The 20,442-nt window shown below is 44.1% G+C and overlaps 1 protein-coding gene across 3 annotated transcripts in view; it reads left to right on the top strand.

Moving 5' to 3' along the window:
- The first annotated feature begins 3,293 nt into the window (after window positions 1-3,293).
- MBNL3 (muscleblind like splicing regulator 3) overlaps window positions 3,294-20,442 on the top strand; it is an 89,025-nt gene continuing 71,876 nt past the window's right edge. For all 3 annotated transcript variants that reach the window (XM_044682480.1, XM_044682479.1, XM_044682478.1), the window contains exon 1: window positions 3,294-3,467. In XM_044682480.1, the coding sequence (XP_044538415.1) occupies window positions 3,294-3,467 (174 nt within the window). The remainder of the gene's footprint in view (window positions 3,468-20,442) is intronic.

Below are 20,442 nucleotides of genomic sequence, written 5' to 3'. Positions count from 1 at the left end.
AGAAGGAAGGAAGGAAGGAAGGAAGGAAGGAAGGAAGGAAGGAAGGAAGGAAGGAAGGAAGGAAGGAAGGAAAGAAGGAAGGAAAGAAGGAAAGAAAGAAAACAGAATAATTCTGATTATCACCAAATTGGGCCATTGTCACTATGGGGAAATTTGTTGGGAGCAATTAAAGAGAGTTTTTTTTTTTACCTCAACCCCACCCACCCCTGGCCTGTGCCAGCTTGCTAGAGCTGCTACAGCCAGCTTCCTCCAAGCTGTCTCCAAAATCTCTCCAAACTCTAGAGTCACATGCTCTGCAGATTTCATTTGAGCTCTAGGTCAGGGTTCCAGAGTGTCAGATTCCCGTAACCAGGAAATAGGGATGAACTTCAACTTGGAGAGTTATCTTTCTTTCCCATGCAAGCTTACATGAAATTCACTGCCAGCGGGCTGAGTCCTTTTTTGAATTTTCCATCCCTTGAAAAATGCATCTTTCTGATTTATCCTTCATTCTTAAGCTGTCTGATCAGCATCTGCCTGGAACTGTTCTGTTTCCCAGACTAGCCTAACCCTGTGGACGCTTTGATGAAAAGGCTGGCCCATACAGTTCTTGTAGCATAGGGATTCACTCTAATTTCACCTTTAGCATAGATTTCCAACCTTCTTCTACAAAAAGAAAAGGAACCATTGTCCTCTCTTGCTGATTGAAAACATTTCCTTTTTCAAGTCAGTTAAAGTGTGTTCGAGTAACACCTTTGGGAGGATTTTTGTATTTACTGTTCTTCCTTTTCGGTTTGTGGTATTTAAAATGAGTCTAAGAAGGGATCTCAAAAACCTTGGGGCAGTCAATCCCATCAGACTTCATTTTTGGACTATAGAGTAACACCTGACTTGTCTGAAGCTCTATTTTTTTGGCAACCTCAACCTTTTGGAACCCAGCCTACTTAGACACTCACTCAGAGCTATATTGACTCTTATTTAACATAAAATTCTAATGAGCTCATTCTTCTGGTATCTCAGCCCCATATAGATGAAAAACGGCAAATTATAAGTGGGTAGGAGAAGTCCAGGGCAGTAGAGAAAAGTAAAAATTGATAGCTCATCATCAAGGGGGGAGACAGAAAGACTAAAAAGTAGACATAGAACAGTTTCACCACACAATATGACGGCTATTCAAAACGAGGACCCTAAATCATCAAGAAAAGGTTAAATTGTGTTCTGAATCCTCTGTTTAAGAAGGAAAGGTCATGTGCACAGATAATAAAATTTTAGAAAAATCAAGGGCCTAAGTGGTTATAATGGAAAAGTTTGAGGACTTAAAGGGCCCGGTACGTGAAGCCTCTCGATTGTGTGGGATCCGTTAGGGTACAGCAATTTGACATAAACGAGAGCCGTCATCCTCGATGCTAAAAGCACACGTAAAAAATGGACTCTTTAAAAGTTCTGGAAAGTATGTCTAACTGAAAGAAAAGGTGTAATGCTTTCAGTACTAGATGTGCTTGCTTGAATAGTAAAGTTAACAGTTGGTTATTTTTTTCATTTGTTTTAGGAAAATGGTGTGTGGCGTGTGTCTCTGTGTGTGCACATGTGCGTGTGCGTGTGTACTATACTCACACTAAAGCATCAGCCTCTCATCTTAATTTACCTTGGGATTGCTTGAAATGCTTGCTGGCTAATACCGGGTTAAACAGCATCCACTCCTTAAGGATACAAGACAGTTAATGTGTGACTGACTGAACTGAACAAGACATGCATGTAATAAAATGAAACTCCTTTGACTTCGCAGACTTTTCCCTTTTGGGGGAGGGGGAACTGTACAGACAGGAAGAAACCAGCGCCTTTCTAAAGGGTTTCATCTTTGTCTGTAAGACAGACTCCAGAAAGGTCTCCACTCTCAGTTGGCTCAGACGATTTTGCCTGTATTGAGCTGCATTCTGACAGTAGCACTCAGCCCCATGGCGCAAATGCACGTGTGTGCGCGCGCACACACACATAGCTTTCTTAGCAACTCCCATTTGCCAGAGTTGGAAAGCAGGCCAGGCAGCCCAGTCAGACTCCAGGCCCAGCCTGGCAAGAGGGCAGCCTGTAGACACCCACCAATCATCCGGGCCACATCTAGCCAAGGCTCTCATGTGGGACTGGGGGAGGTTAGTGTTTTGTTTTGTTTCTATCTCTCTTTTTTTTTTTCCTGTGCAGTGGGCACAAAAATGACTGTCTGCCAGAGGAGATCAATATGAAACCATCTCTTTTATTGGGCTGCTGCCCAGACTTCCATTGCAACAGTCGACCTAATTGGTTGTTTCCTGTTACCATGCGCAGCTCCATGTGGGGAAATACCCTTTTAGCTCCCATGGCACACTGTACCATGCTACACTGTCAGTATCCAGAGGTTTCCTGTTTGAAATTGCCAGTGTTACTTCTCCCAGAAAATCAAGACTTGGAAAAGAAGAAATTATATTGTTTCAACTAATTCCTTTTCTTGTCTTTCCTTTTTTTTTTCCTTTCTGCAGGTTACTGAAAAGTGCCTTTCCTGAAATCTCTACTACTTGGATTTCTCTCTAGGCTGCCTCTCCCGAACCTCCACCCCCACCCACTCTTTTCCTTTAAAAAAAAAAGTTGGCGTTGCTTTTAGTTCATATCCTGACAGCAACTCATCCATCCTTTTTTTCCTCCTGGTACACATCATTTGCTCGGCCATTTTCCCTCCCTCGTCCTTTTTTTTTTCTTTCAAATTTAAACAGTTGCAACATCCTTGCGCTTGTTTGAACGCTTCCCAACCGTGATTTTTTTTTTCAAAGTCAGAAATAAGGAAGACAAAAAAAAAGTTTTCTCCCCAAGGGCCCAGGCCCCTCCACAAACTGAGGCGCTGCCAGCAACATATGCTTTTTGCAGAGAATAATTGAAACCATCTAAACTGGAGAGAGCATAGAATCCTTTGGAAAGGCTGCTAGTTCTTTCCAAGTAACTTGGGGCAGAGGCACAGCCCCCCCCCCAGTCGCTATTGGACCTCCTCCCAATGCACTTTTAGGAGTTGGCCTTGAATCTGATTTTCAGTTCTCCTGCTAAGATTTCTATTGTGCAATTGGCTTTATATTGAATTCTCATTCTAGTTGACCCGATTGGACTTAAACAAAAACCGAAGTGCTGACAAATCTAAAATTTTACCAAAGCAATTAGATTGGTTTCTTCACGATTCACTTGAATTCAGTTTTTTTTTAACCCTTCTTGAAATCAGGAGGAACATTGTCCTTAAAACAAAACAAAAGCCAACCAAGAGAACAGTTGCTAGTTGCCCTCTGATTTTCGCTTTCACAATGGCTGTCAACGTGTCTTTGGTTCGGGATACAAAATGGCTGACTCTAGAAGTATGTCGAGAGTTTCAGAGAGGTACTTGTTCTCGGTCTGATGCAGAATGCAAGTTTGCCCATCCATCGAGGAGCTGCCACGTGGAGAACGGTCGTGTGATCGCTTGCTTTGATTCTCTTAAGGTGAGGCCCGCCTGAATATGGGTGTGAGGGGAATGGCAATGTGTCGCCTTGCTGTCTTGCTGAAATGTTGGATGGGTAGAAATAGAAGCTATGAATTCCTGTTCACACACACACACACACACACACACACACACACGGTGATAAGAATTTGGTTAGTTATGTGTGTTAAGCGCCTATTATGTCCCTCAAAGCAGCAGGTTGTAATAGATAGCCAGCCTTAGTGTCAGCAAGACTTGGTAGGTTCAAATCCTGCCTCTAATACATGCTGGCTGCTGATAGATGTGTAACCTTGGGCAAGTCATTTGGCCAATTACATACTAATGCATTGGTAAAGGGAATGTTCTGTCTGGGAATCCCCTTCACTAATGAAATCGCAAATCTGGTTGAAAAGTAAATGCGTTGGTCAGTGGGGATACAAAGGCAAGAACAAAACAGGCTTCGAGGAGCTTCCACGCTAGCGAGTGACGGGGAAGAGGTGGTAGCAAAGACCATGGTGTGGAGAGCCGTACATACACTGAGAAGCAAATAAAAAACATACAGAATTTAAATTCCAAGTTTAGTAGTAGGGAACACTAACAACTGGAAGACTCAAGAAAGGCCTCTAATAGGAAGTGATATGAACTGAGCCATGAAGGGTGCAAGAGATTCAGAGGCAGAGGTGAGGAAGGAGGGTATTTCAGGCATTGGGGAAAGCCTGTGCAATAGCCCAGAAATTGGAAATGGAGTGCCATTGTGTGAAGAATAGCAAGAAAGCCAGTCTGGCTGGCATACAGAGTATTTGGGGATGAAGGGATGCGGGTGCTATTTTTTTTCAGGCAGAATATGGCTGTGTATGTATTACATTCTAGTGGCCCCCTCAACTTGGTAGAGTCCCACCGTCCCAGATTTTTTTGGACCCTAGAAGGGTCAGGAAGTTTCTTGCAACAGAGATTTGTGGATTTGACACCCCAGGAAGACCATAGCTCACCTCTGGCTCCTTTTAATAACAAATGTGAATTTCCTCAGGATCATAAAATCACAGTTTGAGAACTAGGAGGGGCCCTAGAGGGCATCTATTCCAAGCCAGAAATTTTACACTTAAGGAAACAGAGGCCCAAAGTCATTGACTTGTTTCAAGATTGCAGAGCTATTAAGTTCCAATGTAAATGCAGTCACTGTGAAACTCGCTTCAAGAACACGCTAACCTATCACAGTATAACAGATTATCTCTAGCTTGGAAGTAGTTCCATTTTCAACCAGTAATTCATGTGACACCACAATGATAATAGGGTAAGAACCTTCTCATTTTTAAGCATTTTTAAAAAATTGTTACCATTTAAAAACTCCAAGCCCAAGTGTATTTTTGAACCATTAGGTGAAATGCATTGTTAATGGCCATAAATAAAGGGCCGTTTGACATTCTTCCTGACTGGCTTGCTTAGCAGATGTCCTCGTTCCATGTGCACTCCCACTAAACATGTTGACCCATTTCCTATTTTGGAGTAAAGTACACCTCATATGGAAAGTCACGTTGCAGAGGGCAGGAAGCCTGAACTTCCATAAATGTTGTACGAGGTAGAGTGAGGTCTAATGCACAGTTTCTGGACAGAAGCTTAGAGTGAAAAAACATTGCACTGGCGTTTTCGCATCCTGTTCTGAATGATCCTGAAACCAAGGAGAGAGAGGATGATTATCAAAACATAGAAGCCAAAAATGTGGATAATGAATCCTTGGTCTCTGGGGGAGAAGGGGGTTCTCCCCCCTTCTTTCCTTCTTTCTCTTCCTCTCTTTCCTCTCTTCTTTCTCTCCCTCTTTTAAAAATCTGACTAATGAATTAGGAAAAACCTTACAAAACATGTCTGTTTCTTCATCTATGAAATGAGGAGATGAGACTTAGGTGAAATGGAATCATGTGAACAGTAGTTCCCTTAAGACTGGGACTGTTTCATTTATGTCTTTATATCCCTAGTGTCTAACCCAGTGCTTGGCACAAACTAAGAAGAACTAAGCTTGTCACATATGGTTTGGTTCACATTATTAGCAGTGCAAGAAAACCTGTGGTCAAGTCCTTCTTCTGCCATATAGCAGCCGAATGACCCTGGATAAGGCACTTCCCCTCCTCAGTGTCCCCAGAAGAGTCACAGATCTGCAGCAGAGAAAGGGGTTTCTCTCACACTCAAAAATTATAGATTCAAAAAAATTATAGATTCATATATCTACCCCCCCCCAAAAAAAACCCACAAGCATTTTTGTTTCATTATAGCAGTACTGGATAATCAAGACATTATTTGTTCACATACCAAAAAACGTAATCTCATCAAATGAGTGACTCTCATTTTGAGTAGCTGCTTTTGCACATTTCTTTGTTTCTCATTTCCTGATGGCAAACCATTTTCCATCCAAGAAGAAAAATCTTTTCTTAATCAGAAAAAGTTGACTTTTCCTTGGCCTTGGAAATGTCTGAACACTGCTGCTAGTTAAAACAGACATGATAAATCCAGAGCTTAACATGTTTACTTCGTTTATGGAATATTTACTTATCAACAAACATGACGAAAACACATTTTTAGCATGCTATTCAGAAACATGGCCCTCGATCAGAGGCAGCATGATATGATAGAAGGAACACAGGACTGAGAGTCCAAAGGCCTGGGTTTTAGTCCTGGCTTTCCAAGTTACTCGTGGGTTGGCCCTGGGCAATTCACCAAAACTTTCTAAGGCTCAGATTGCCCATATGTTTAAAAAGGAGTTGGAGGTGGGAGTGGGAAGAAGACTTTAATTTCTCAAATTTGTCCACCTCACAGGGTGGTTGTAAGGCTCAAGTGAGATCACTTGTGTGAAAGCATTATGGAGATAAAGGCTCTGCTTACTGAACAGGGTATTTTCTTTATAATTCTCAGGGTCTGTCCTAGCTGTTCAGTTGTGGATAGACATTTAAAGGTACTAAGTCATCTTTCAGATGGGGCTCATGAGAGTAGTTGGCGAAAGTCTCAAAGAAGCATATTTGATTTCGGGGAAAACCCAAAGCGGAATGGCCTGCCCTCGGATGTGGTGGCTTCTCTGTCATTGGAGAGGCTAGACGACCACTTAGTAGGTTGTAATGGGGATGGATTCTTGGGAGGAAGATGGGGTGAGGGTGGAGGTCAAATCAGATGGCTGCTGAACTCCCTTCCTCCTCTGAGATTCTGGGATTCTATGTCATTGTGATTATGTAAGTTGGGTGATTTAGCATTGAACATGGGGTTTCTTGCACCAAGTCCAGTTTCCACGTTAAGCACTTTGACCTTCACTTGGGGTTAGGGAAAGAGAGACACGTGATCACCCAGTCCTTTGATTTGCCACTTTGCAAACATCTCCTGTGGCCATCTCCCCCAGTTATGGGAAAATAAATGCCAGAGAGCAACCGTTTGGAAGAAAAGGAATATGGAAGTTGATAGTTAATAAAATATATACTGCCATTCAGTGTAAAACTTGGTAAATGTTTAATCTAGAGAGTAAATAGGTAACAGTAAATGAGTGATTAGGGGACCACTTGATCAGTGAAATAAGCTATCAACTGCATCCAACATTTAAAAATAGCTTCCACAGATATGTGTTAGTGTGGTAACGCACAATCAAATGGAGGACAAGCAATAGGAGTTTGTTTCGGCTTTGAAAGTCATTCCCAGGCATAGTTCTTGTGATTTTCTCAATTAGCCCCAATTTCTTGAATAATTTCCTAAAAACACCAAAATTAAATCTTTTTAGGAAAAAGTTGCAAATACCTCTTTAATGCAGCATTCAGATAATGTAGTCCCCTGAATTTCTCCTAGGCCATACCTGTATGAGGTGTTTTCAGCCACACCATATCGCCTATGAGTTCTTCAGCCAACAACATACACTACGTGTATAGATTTCTGTGAGGATTCCATTCACACTTGTTCTTGGCTTAGCACCACAACACTCAGTCTGGGGGCTGGCCTGTGTCCTGTGGTTACCTTACAATGTAGGATCAGTTAGAAGAACTGAAGGTCAGAACTTGATGACTGCTTAAGTAAGTACAATGAAGTGCCAAGTAGTTTGTACATAGTAGGTGCCTAATGAATGCTTTGGAAATGAACGAATGAGTCCACGATTGCTAAATGGTCATTAATCTCGAACATTCCTGAGATCAATTTCAGCCTTCACTAAAGTGGAACCATTTCACATCATGTTGCAGCTTTTTGCAACTCAATCGTATATTCTGCCCGTCAGCAGTCATTTCTCCCACAAAGTTTCTCTCGAGCACACTGCTTAACTCAATTGGATGCCAATTCCTTGTCATTACACAGTTTACCATTGATCCTGGCTCAGTGTTTTCAGCAAATGTCGCTCCAAGTTAAACAGGTATTACCATTGTTTTCATCAAATCAGTTTCTGCGACTAGGTCTTTTATAACCAAGATTATTATCTGCATGTCGATAATTTTTTTTCTATTTGGACACTGCTGGGGGAACATTCATCTTTTGCAAGAGCATAATCATGCACATTTGGAAACATGAGAAATAGTGTGGCGTAGTGGTCATTAGCCTGGTTTTAGAGTCAGGAAGACCCGAGTTCAAATTCGGCCTCTTCTAAGTTAGCTTTGTAATCATATATGAGTCCTTTACCCATCAGTATCCTCTGGTATCTCTCCAAGGCTAAGTTTCTTTTTCTTTAAATCCCTTATCAGCTATCTTAGAAGCAATACTAAGTATCCGAGTAACTAAATATCTAGGCAATACTAAGTACACCAAGGCAGAAAAGTGGCAAGGGCTGTGCAAACCAGATTAAGTAATTTGCAGAGGATCACACAGCTAGGAAGTGTCTGAGGCCAGATTTGAATCCAGATCCTTCCCACTCCATGCCTGGCACTCTTTCCTTGTGCTACCTAACTGCCCTTTAAGGCTAAGTTTCAAACAAACTCAGTCATGGGTGGAAGGAGTTTCCGCCCTTGTAGGCTCCCAGACCAGTGAAATCACAGGCATCTCCCCAACCCCGCCATCCCTCCCCGAAGTGGTTTCAGCAAAAGAAAATCAGAATGCTCCAATCTGCTTTTCTAGTTTGTGTGCCTGTCTTAAGTAACAAAATAATAAGAAATATAATTATCACCATAACTGATCTGGGACATGAGATGTGCTTTCCAGAAGTTTATGATCAAATCAGCAATTTTTCCTTATTACTAACTAACTCTCTCAAGCATCTTATATGTGAGGCATGATGAGAGATACAAAGCAGTATAGGATTCAGCCCCTCCCCTCTAGGAGCCCCCAGTGGAAAAATCAGACTTGACTGTCTCACCATTACAAAGTAAGGGGTAGCAGAAGGAACCTTGGGTTTAGACTAAAGGGAGCTGGGCTCAATTCCTGCCTCTATTCCTTATTGCTTAAGTGACCTCAAGGCCAATCTCTTCTCTCAGTTTTCTCAGCTGTGAAAATGATTAGAGATGGACTAGATATCCCAGAAGGTCCCTTCCACATCTAAATCTATGACCCTGTCCTTCCAAGTCCAAAGTGAGTGGTATAGACCAGTGATGGGCAAACTATGGCCAGATGCGGCCCCCTGAAATGTTCTATGGGCCTTCGACATTATTCCTGATCTGACGAATACAATGAGTAGGATACAATACAATGACACTTGGAAAGAGTTGCCTTAGAAACAGACCGACAGATGAGCATTTCCTTTCCTTTGGCCCCCTCTTTCAAAAGTTTGCCCATCACTGGTCTAGATAGATGTTAAGTGAGTTCAGATGGAGTTCAGATGAGGAAGAAAGAATGTGCCCAGCTAACTCTGGGCTTTCATAATCCATATTAACCAAATATTAATGAGCTTCTGCTGCCTCATTAAACAGAAAGGCATCAGGATCATGAATGTAGGCCCGTCCATTAAGTTTTATCCTCGTTGGTCTGATAGCGAACTGCAACAAGGACTGTTAGGCCACGCTACAATCCCAATGAGAGAAGACCATATTGACGCACTGGGCTTGCCATTACTATCCCTGTTAGTCGTGGCTCCTCTGAAGTTCTGAACACCACAGGCATTAGAGGAGACCTTGGGACGATCAGATGCTCTCTATGGGTCTCTACAGGAGGCTTCCTGGATGACATCTAGTGTACCAAACATCAGACGTATGCGGTAACAACTGTCCCAGTGAGACTTCCCTCCAGCGTCAGTGTTGATGCCATGGGCTTAGAGTGATTGCCACATGACGTTCTGCTACAAGATGGCTTGGGAACATCATTCTCGTCTCATCTGAGGGTCCTTGAGGTTAGCCAGTGCGAAAGGCAAACTAGTTTCAGTGAGTTCATCGGTTCCAGAGACATCGATCTTTCTCAGAGTTTCAATGCCTATCTTGTTTTAATTCCTCTGACTAAGATGGCTGCCCTCTGAGCTCTGTCCCCAGAAAAATGAGGTGAAACCAGCATTTGGTTAAAGCCTTTTCTTTCCCCATTGCCATATGTCAATTGTAGTGCTGTCCCTGAAAAGGCTGGTGCTCTGTCATCCAAGAAAGATATGAAACTCTTGTTTTTCCAGTCTGGCAAATGAACAATGGTTTTGTCTATGCCTAGGAGCTCCTTCCCAGCAGAATCCTCCTCTCATGCCAACTCAGAAGCTAGGAATTGGGAGATAGTGGCTTGTGAAAGCCTTCAGAGTCTTAGACTCTGAGCTGGAATGGCACTCGAGGCCATGGAACCCAATGCATATACCACAATATACCCACGAATTGGCCATCCAGCCTTAGCTTCCCATAAAAAGGGGTAGATTGTTGAGCCTCCAGGGATACTAGGTAGAGTACGTTCCAGATGTAATAGTCAACCTATGCAAAGACACAGAGGTGGGAAAGGAAATGCCAAGCCTTGGGGGGCTGCAGCAGGTAGGCTAGTTAGGCTAGAATATAGAGTGCAGCACGTGGGGTCATGGGAAAGTAGAGCACACGCCTGTGTTATACCCTACCTGCATCATTGGAAGAAGTGTTCAAATTGGCAGGAGTACACATCCATTGAGGTCTTTTTTCCAAAACAATTTTAGTTTTGGAAAGAGCACTGGTTCTGGAGTCTGAGGACCTGGGTTCAAATCCAGATTCGATCCCCACCCATGTGACTTTGAACTCAGAATTCCTGGACCTCTTTTTCTCTCTCCATAAAACCAGGGGTTTGGACTAGAAGATGACCTCTAAAGTCCCTTCCAGCTCTAGACCTAGGATCCTATGTTGGACTTTAGGCAAGTCAGTTCTCCTCCCTGGGCCTCGATTCCCTCTTCCATAAAATAAAAACATTAAGCACGAATGGCCTCCATGATCTTTTCCAACATGGACAAGGACTATTTCATTTTGGTACTTAGTACAATGCCGGGCACATCAGGGGGTGCTTGTTAATTGCTTGCTTGATCTATGATACTAGGCCCCCTGCCTTGATTTTCCTGGCTCTAAGGGAGAGAGCATGGAACTTCATATTCTTCAACAATATGAGCTCATTGAGCACTTGCTATATATACCAAGAGAGACTGTCTCTGCCCACAAGGAGGTCCCAGTCTGTCTAGTAGGAGATAAGAAATAAATACAGGAGAAGATAATTAGTGATCAAAATCATGGAGCCAGACAGCCCATAACAAAGCCCCAGTCTGGTCATGGTGGCAATGAGCAGAATGAATTCAGAGGAGGGAAAGATCAATGTGACCTAAATGGGCAGGACAAGCAAATACTGTATGGCAGCATCCTCCCCTGGCCCACCCATGCGAACAGAGTGGGATCGACAGGAACACCTAGGTAGCTTGGCAAGGGGGACAGATATTGCCTATCAAGGGGAGGGAACATCTCAGTAAGGAGGAATCAGATCTGGAGTAGCATAGACACAACCAAGCTTAACATTAGCTTAGCAAGAGGAATTAAGCAAAACAGGAAGTGGCCAGGTGGGACTATTTCCTTCCCAGGTTACTGTCCCTGAGATGACCTCGACAAAGGCACTGTGAGGGGGAGCAGCTGGGTAGCTCAGTGGATTGAGAGCCAGGCCTAGAGACGGGAGGTCCTGGGTTCAAATCTGGCCTCAGACATTTCCCAGCTGTGTGACCCTGGGTACGTCACTTCACCCCCATTGCCCACCCTTACTACTCTTCTGCCTTGGAGCCAACACACAGTACTGATTCCAAGATGGAAGGTAAGGGTTCCCCCCCCACCCCCAAAAGAAAAGGCATTGCAGAATGATGAAGAGTTACGAGTTCTGGGTTCAGATCCTGTCTTTGATGTTTACTCTCTCTATGTGATTTTAGGTTTATTACCCACCTCCCAAAGCCTCTGTTTCACTTCTGTAAAATGAAGGAGGCTGCGTTAGATGGCCCAGAGATCCCTTCTTGGTTTAGATCTATGAGCCTATGACCTAACTCTCCTCCTGCCTTAACATTTTGATTTGAAGACATAGTTTGCGAAGTTTGCTCAGGGTGTTAAAAATGTTAGGTACGGGTCTTAAGCCACTCAAATTTCTGGAAGCTCTGAGATTCCTGTTAGTCCCCAGCCACCTCGAACCCTTGTCCTGGGCCATGACCAGTGGCTCAGAGCCAAGAGAGTTCTTGTTACCAATGCCTACTAGGTATATGTGGTAAGAGGGGTTGGGGGGGAGGGGAGTGCAAGAGGCCCCCATCCCACTTCCTGGGCTGCACTGAGGGGAGATGTGTCTTTGGCCATCCGAGTAGAAAGCCCCTGGTTCCATTTTTCCATAGCAGTATGGCCTGACACAGAAGTTAGGGTCTCTAGCACCGTCAGCCCAATAGAATACTATAGGTATGCTGTGGCTTAATATAGGCTTCACGGGCTAGCCTGGGAACCTAACCACCATGCAAAACATTGTTTCTATGGGAAAATGTGTTCCAAGTTTCAAGCAAAACAACCAAATTACATATAAGCTTTTGGACTCAACCCAATGGGAAGTTGGAGACAGCCTGCACAAGATGAAACTCTCCTGGCAGTCATACTCCTGGCCGTTAGCATTTAATTTAAGACTGAAAAAAAACAATTTCTCTGGGTTTCCTGGTTATTCGTTTATTAGATTCTCATCTCCAAGTTACTTGTTGCGGCTCTCTCGACTTACCTTTTATAATTAGTATTCTGATCAGAGGACTAGCAAGGATAGCACTTTGAAAAGAATACTATATTTAGCCTTCATCTTGTCCAGTACCTCATTGCTCAAGCATGTTGGCAGGTTTGGGTTGGCTTTTTTTTTTGCCTCTGGGTGTGGTATTGGAATAGCTGTGAAATCCACACAGTGACTGGTCCTGGGACTGGCCCAAATAAGCTGAATGAGTCAGATGATTAAATAGAAAGACCGTGTCCATACCCTACATGGTACTTCTGAGTCTGAGCCAGAGGGAGAGCACTAGCTGGGACCTGTTAGAAATCATCTAGTCCAGGAAGCTCAAACCCACAGAGAGAGCCTGGGGGCCCAGAGATGTTTGCAGCCCCCTCCCCGAGTTACCTTAGCCGGCCCACAGTCCCTTTGTTTGGATGCACACGTGCTGTCAAATCTCTGGGAAGAGCTTAACAAAGACTGTGGTATGTACAAGGAGTATGAGGCGGAGGAGGACGTAAATGACACTGGAGCATGAGATCTGAGTTGGAGTCCAGAGAACCTGTGTTCGAATCCTGAACATGGTACTTACTAACCTGTGTAACCTTAAGCAACTCAGCTACTTTTTTTGAGCATCAGCTTCTGCATGTGAACAATTGGGGAGTTGGACTAGAGGGCCTCTTAAGTTCTCTTCCAGCTCTAAAGCTAGGCTCTGATGAGGCCCAGAGAAGGGGTTTGATTCTCAAGGTCACACAGTCAGTGAAGGAGAAAGGACTGGAAGGTGAGCTCAATTTAACAAATACTTAATAGATTCCAGGTCCCTGAGCAGTGCTTTTTCTGAAACACCAAGCTTTTTCCTCATGGATCAAATAGCCAACGGACAGTAAAGCACCTACTCTGAGCCAAGCCCATAGGGGATACAAAGACCAAAACAAAACAGTCCCTGCCCTCAAAGAGCTCACATTTTATCAGTGGATGTACACAAAAAGATATAGAGAAAAGAATTTCGGGGGCACTAGCGGGATAACAATAGCTAATATTTATACCAGTGATTCCCAAAGTGGGCGCTACCGCCCCCTGGTGGGTGCTGCAGCGATCCAGTGGAGCAGTGATGGCCACAGGTAGGTACATTTATCTTTCCTATTAATTGCTATTAAAATTTTTTAAAATTAATTTCCAGGGGACAAAGGAATATTTTTTCTGGAAAGGGGGCAGTAGGCCAAAAAAGTTTGGGAACCACTGATTTATACTATATGCTGGGAATGGTACTAAGTACTTTTTAAATAATATATCTCATTTGAGCCTCCCAACAACTTTGGGAGACAGGTGCTATTATTATTCCCATTTTACAGATAAAGAAACTGAGGCAGAGGCTAAGTGACTAGACCAGAATAGCACAGCTAATGAGTGTCTGAAGCTAGATTTGAACTAGGGTCTTCCTGACTCCACCATGCCTGTGTAGAAAGTGGCATCTGAGCTTAAGGAAACTTGGGATTCTAAGTTGGGGAGAAAAGAAAGCATGCCAGACATGAAGAAAGCAGCCTGTGCAAAGACATGGGAAGATGTGAAGTGGGGTGTAGTATATGAGGAATAGTAAGAAAGCTAGTTTGGCAGATTGGAGACCATGTAATATGTAATGAAGTTGGAAAGATAGGTTGGGGCCGGTTGGGAAGGGCTTTAAATGGCAGAGTTGTTTATATAGGATTCTGGAGATATTAGGGAGCTCATGAAGTTTAATGAGCAGGGGAGTGACATGACCAGATCTATACTTTAGGAAAATCACTTCGGCACAACTAAGTAGAGGACAGATTGATTCAATATACTCTAAGGTTGGACAGCGCTATCACCAGGGTGATCACCAAGGTCAGCTTTGCCCATGATGGTGGGGCAGAATGCCTCTTTGGAACTTCATAACAAGGGAGGGACAAAGGGTAAGGGGTCTGAAGCAGACCTCTGTCCTTTACACTCACCCGGCATGAGGGAAATAAGTGAACTAGACCAGATGGCTTCAAAAGGCTCTTCCAGCTCTCAGTCTATGGACCTATGACGTCACATGGGAGAGAACGAATCCTCAGAAGGCCTGGTTCTCAGTTCTCCTCCCCCAACTTCTGCAGATTTTCCTTCCCTACATTAATGTCATAGTCTTAAAATTAAAACCTCTTCTGCTGTAGAGGAGGCAGGATATGAACACAGGCCCCCTCTGTCTCTATATCCATTCCTTGAATTCCCGGGTTTTCAACTGGAACAGTCCTTGGAGGTCACTGGTTCAACCCCATCATAATCTAGATGCTGAATCTTGCTCAGAGAAGGAGGCTAAGTGCCCAGAGTCACATAGGGAATAAGGAGCAGAGCCAGGAGTCAAGGCCAGATCCTCCCATTCTGGGGTGCTTTCCACTGTACAACATAGCTTCCCAAGTGTTGAACGGAACCTCAGAGAGGCTTGATTGAGCCAAGAAAGTCACTTACTTGTTTCTTCCAAAGAATGTCACTCATCATTGCCAGCCTAAGTTTTCTTCAGAAAAAAAAAAGGAATATTGAAAAGGCTCAAAAAACTCCACTAGCAGAGCCCAGAGAACTTCAATACAAATCTTAGCACGACTGAGGCAAAGAGATTTAGGCCCACTCATGTGCTGTATGAGCTGGAGCCAAGGTCTTTAATTTGCCTTCCCTTTTGCCAGCTGTGAAATGGGAGGACCAGAACTGAACTAGTCATTTGGTGACAAGATGCTAGAGCTGTATCATATCAGAGGATCCTGTGCTGGAAGGGTCTTTTGAGATCATCTAATCCAACCATTTCCTTTTATAGTTGGGGAAACTGAGGCCCTGGGAGAGGTCAAAGAGAGAGTAACAGACATACCGCCCATCACTAATCCTTCTTCCCTCCCTCGAGACTCCCAAATAGTCAAAGCCTTTCCACCTTAGTTTATTAGGAAGGTACATAGCCTGAACTCGGCTGGCATAAGCCTTCAAAATACCATGGTGAGGCATCAGAGAATTAGATCAGTGAAGGATTGGTGTGATTCAAGGTGTAGAATCGGGAAAACCTGGATTGCAGTCCAACATTAGATGTCATTGTTCAGTTGTGTCCAATTCTTCGTGACCCAATTTGAGGTTTTCCTTGACAGAAACACTGGAGTGATTTGCCATTTCTTTCTCAAGCTCATTTTACAGGTGAGGAAACTGAGACAAACAGGGTTAGGTGATTTGCCCAGGGTCACACAACTAGCATCTGAGGCCAAATTTGAACACAGGTCTTCCTGACTCCAGGGCTAGGTAGCACCATGCTACCTAGTTTTCCAGGAAGCATATCTTCTTAGCTATGATCCTGGGAAAATCACGTAACCTCTCAACAACAGTTTTGTCATCTGTAAAATGGGTACGATAATACCCATAGTACTTATCTCACAAGGTTCATGTGAGCATCAAATGAGGTAAAGGTGTATAAAGCTCTTTATAAACCTTCTTAGTATTACTGATGTTTATGAAATTTCCCTTTTGCCATTGACTCTCCCGTGTAAGAATAAATATCAAGATGCCAATAGTTCCCAGAGGGGAGTGAATGTCTCATTGTTGTCTTTGTATCCCTAGGGAGCACAGTGCCTGGCACAAACAAGAGGTTAATAAGGGCTCATGGCATTGAATTGACTTACCATCTATTGACTTCCACATTACAAAGCTGACCCGCCCAGTGGTGGAAGTGGACTTTGACTTATGGTGATGGTGATGGTAAGGGTGATGGGTTTGTGCCAAGCCATCTATGTGTTCCTGGCTACTCCTCCCCTGTGAGCAATGGCATGTTTGTGAGACACGAAAGGGCTATAAGAGGCCCCTGTAGCTATGGGGCGGAGCTAGCTAACTCAAAATATATGTATATGCTTCTGTAGGAGGTCAATCTGTGACCTCAGATACATTTGTGCCATGTTCAAAGCAAAGTAACTATCCTGGGCCAAGGCAAAAAAATAAAGAGCCATGGCCTCAGTAACAAGAGAATGGTGCCCACCTAAGGCATCATTACATCACTCAGGTGCATCATGGGTTAATTGTACTGCCCTGATGACCCGGCCATTATCTCAATGTTCTAAATTCTAAACCTGACTACTCTCTGTAACACTCTTTTCCCCACCAGAGGAGGCAGCAACATAACTTCCCCTCCTCATTCAAATGAGAAGGGATTTAGGAAATGTGGCTTGGGTTGGTGGGAGACATATCTTCTGCCATATGGCAGCCGTGCAGTGACTGGGATGGAACTCCTCTTTCCTCCAATGGCTATCATTCACCTAGAAGAGATCATAATGTAAGTGGGTTTTTCCTATCTCTGACTTTTAGCTTGTTTATGTATTTCTCCCCTCTCCTTGGTATAGTAATTGTTCTAGAAATGTTTATATCTGTATATATAGGAATGTATTTTGTATAGATGTATGTATATATGTGTGTGTATGCGTATATATTTTTCTTTCCCTTCTAGTTCAATCACTGTTTAGTGCTTACTGTTTGTTCTCAGATTTCCCTTCCCCGCTTGTTTTAGTGTGTCCCTTGTTCTCGGATCTGTTGGGTTTTGTATGCCAGAATAATCTTCCCTCTCGGTTTTCTCCCATTATCTCTAAATGAGGTTTCCCTTTCCTTTCATATGTGGCATTAGCAGCCGCCAGTGCCTTCTGTGTGTCTGCCTTTCTTTTTCAAATCCAATATTGTGAACCACACTTGAGGGTCTCGCTGTTCTCATTTCTGCGCCTTTACTTCTCACCCTGGGGCCCCATTTTACCACGAGATTTAATTATAGGCTCAAATAATACTTTCTACACTTTTTTATGTCCTTCTTGACATATGTTTTCTGAAATGCTAGTAAATGATTCCATTTGTTCCTTGAATTTTCCCTTTGTTTCCTGAATCTTGTTCAATGCTTGGACTTCCTAGTTTTTCTTGAGATTTAAACTAATTGACTCGTATATTGGATATTATTTATGGTGAATTTGTTTTTTTGCTCTCGTTTCGTAAAAGTTACTTTTTCTGGATTGGGATTGTAAAGCCTTATGTATAATTGTCCAGTTACTTAGTTAAAGGAGCAATGTGATAAGATGGAAAGAGCACTGGTGCTGCTACAGTCAGAGAACCTGAGTTCAAATCTCTTTTCTGGCACTTAGTACCCACATGTCCTGGGGCAAGTTGTTTAACCTCTCTGGGCCTCAGTTTCTTCCTTTCTAAAATGAGGGGTACAGAAGGTTAGATAGCTCCTGAGGGCTCTTCTGACTAGAGGTGTGTGGTCCTAGATGGAGATGAGGAGGTAGGAAGTGATATGGAAGAATGATTGCTGGACTTGAATTCCAAAAGCCTGGTTTAAGTTCTAATACTTATAGCATTGTGCTAGCATTTTGTCTTGGAAAGAATGCCTGATCTAGAGTCAGGGAACCTAGGTCTGAATCCTAGCTCTGCCTTTTACCTACCTATCATATGAGACAAATCCCTTCTCTCCTCTCAGCCCCAATTCCCTCTTCTGTAAAATGATTAGACTGAGGGGCAGCTAGTTGGCTCAGTGGATTGAGAATAGGGTATAGAGACGGGAGGTCTTAGGTTCCAATCTGGCTTCAGACACTTCCTAGCCAGGTGACCCTGGGCAAGTCACTTGACCCCCATTGCCTAGCCCTTACCACTTTTCTATCTTGGAACCAATACACAGTATTGACTCCAAGATGGAAGGTAAGAGTTTTATTTTTAAAAATGAGTAGGGGTGGGGGGCAGGTGGGTAGCTCAGTGGATTGAGAGCCAGGTCTAGAGATGGGAGGTCCTAGGTTCAAATCCGGCCTCAGACACTTTCTAGCCGGGTGACCCTGGGCAAGTCACTTGACCCCCATTGCCTAGCCCTTACCACTCTTCTGCCTTGGAGCCAATACACAGTATTGACTCCAAGATGGAAGGTGAGGGTTTTATTTAAAAAGGAGTAGGCGGGGGTGGTGGGGCAGCAGCTAGTTGGCTCAGTGGATTGAGAGCCAGGTCTAGAGATGGGAGGTCCTAGGTTCAAATCTGGCCTTGGACACTTCCCAGCTGTATGACCCTGGGCAAGTCACTTGACCCCCATTGCCTAGCCCTTGCCACTCTTCTACCTTGGAACCAATACATAGTATTGATTCCAAGACAGAAGGTAAGGGTTTTATTTTAAAAAATGAGTAAGGGGAACTGGTGGGTAGCTCAGTGGATTGAGAGCCAGGTCTAGAGAAGGGAGGTCTTAGGTTCAAATTCGGCCTCAGACACTTTCTAGCTGGGTGACCCTGGGCAAGTCACTTGACCCCCATTGCCTACCCTTACCACTTCTCTGCCTTGGAACCAATACACAGTATTGACTCCAAGATGGAAGGTAAGAGTTTTATTTAAAAAAATTAGTAGGGGGAGCAGGTGGGTAGCTCAGTGGATTGAGAGCCAGGTCTAGAGATGGGAGGTCCTGGGTTCCAATCTGGCCTCAGACACTTTCTAGCTGGGTGACCCTGGGCAAGTCACTTGACCCCCATTGCCTACCCTTACCACGCTTCTGCCTTGGAGCCAATACACAGTATTGATTCCAAGACAGAAGGTAAGAGTTTTAAAAAAATGAGTAGGGGGTAGCTAGTTGGCTCAGTGGATTGAGAGTCAGGCCCAGAGACAGGGAGGTCCTGGGTTCAAATCTGACCTCAGATACTCCCTAACTGTATGACCCTGGGCAAGTCACTTAACCCCCATTGCCTAGCCCTTACCACTCTTCTACCTAGGAATCAATACATAGTATTGATTCCAAGATGGAAGGTAAGGGTTTTATTTAAAAAAGAGTAGGTGGGGTGGGGCAGCAGCTAGTTGGCTCAGTGGATTGAGGGCCAGGTCTAGAGATAGGAGGTCCTGGGTTCAAATCTGGCCTCGGACACTTTGCAGCTGTATGACCCTGGGCAAGTCACTTGACCCCCATTGCCTAGCCCTTACCACTCTTCTGCCTTGGAATCAATACATAGCATTGATTCCAAGACAGAAGGTAAGGGTTTTATTTAAAAAAATGAGTGGGGGGGGGGCAGGTGAGTAGCTCAGTGGATTGAGAGCCAGGTCTAGAGACGGGAGGTCCTGGGTTCCAATCTGGCCTCAGACACTTTCTAGCTGGGTGACCCTGGGCAAGTCACTTGACCCTCATTGCCTACCCTTACCACTCTTCTGCCTTGGAGCTGATACACAGTATTGACTCCAAGACAGAAGGTAAGAGTTTAAAAAAAATGAGTAGGGGGCAGCTAGTTGGCTCAGCGGATTGAGAGTCGGGCCCAGAGACAGGGCAGTCCTGGGTTCAAATCTGACCTCAGATCCTCTCTAACTGTATGACCCTGGGCAAGTCACTTGACCCTCATTGCCTACCCTTACCACTCTTCTGCCTTGGAGCCGATACACAGTATTGACTCCAAGACAGAAGGTAAGAGTTTTATTTAAAAAAGAGTAGGGGGCAGCTAGTTGGCTTAGTGGATTGAGAGTCAGGCCCAGAGACAGGGAGGTCCTGGGTTCAAATTTGACCTCAGATACTCCCTAGCTGTATGACCCTGGGCAAGTCACTTAACCCCCATTGCCTAGCCCTTGCTACTTTTCTACTTGGAACCAATACACAGTATTGACTCCAAGATGGAAGGTGATGGTTTTAGTTTTAAAAAAAATGAGTAGAGGGTTGCAGTTGGGTAGCTCAGTGGATTGAGAGTCAGGTCTAGAGATGGGAGGTCCTAGGTTCCAATCTGGCCTCAGACCCTTCCCAGCTATGTTACCCTGGGCAAGTCACTTGACCCCCATTGCCTAGCCCTTACCAAGCTTCTGCCTTGGAGCCAACACAGTATTGACTCCAAGACAGAAGGTAAGAGTTTAAAAAAAATGAGTAGGGGGCAGCTAGTTGGCTCAGCGGATTGAGAGTCGGGCCCAGAGACAGGGCAGTCCTGGGTTCAAATCTGACCTCAGAT

The sequence above is a fragment of the Gracilinanus agilis genome, chromosome X (assembly GCF_016433145.1).
Source record: "Gracilinanus agilis isolate LMUSP501 chromosome X, AgileGrace, whole genome shotgun sequence".
Lineage (NCBI taxonomy): Eukaryota > Metazoa > Chordata > Mammalia > Didelphimorphia > Didelphidae > Gracilinanus > Gracilinanus agilis.
This window is presented reverse-complemented; position numbering and strand designations above follow the sequence as displayed.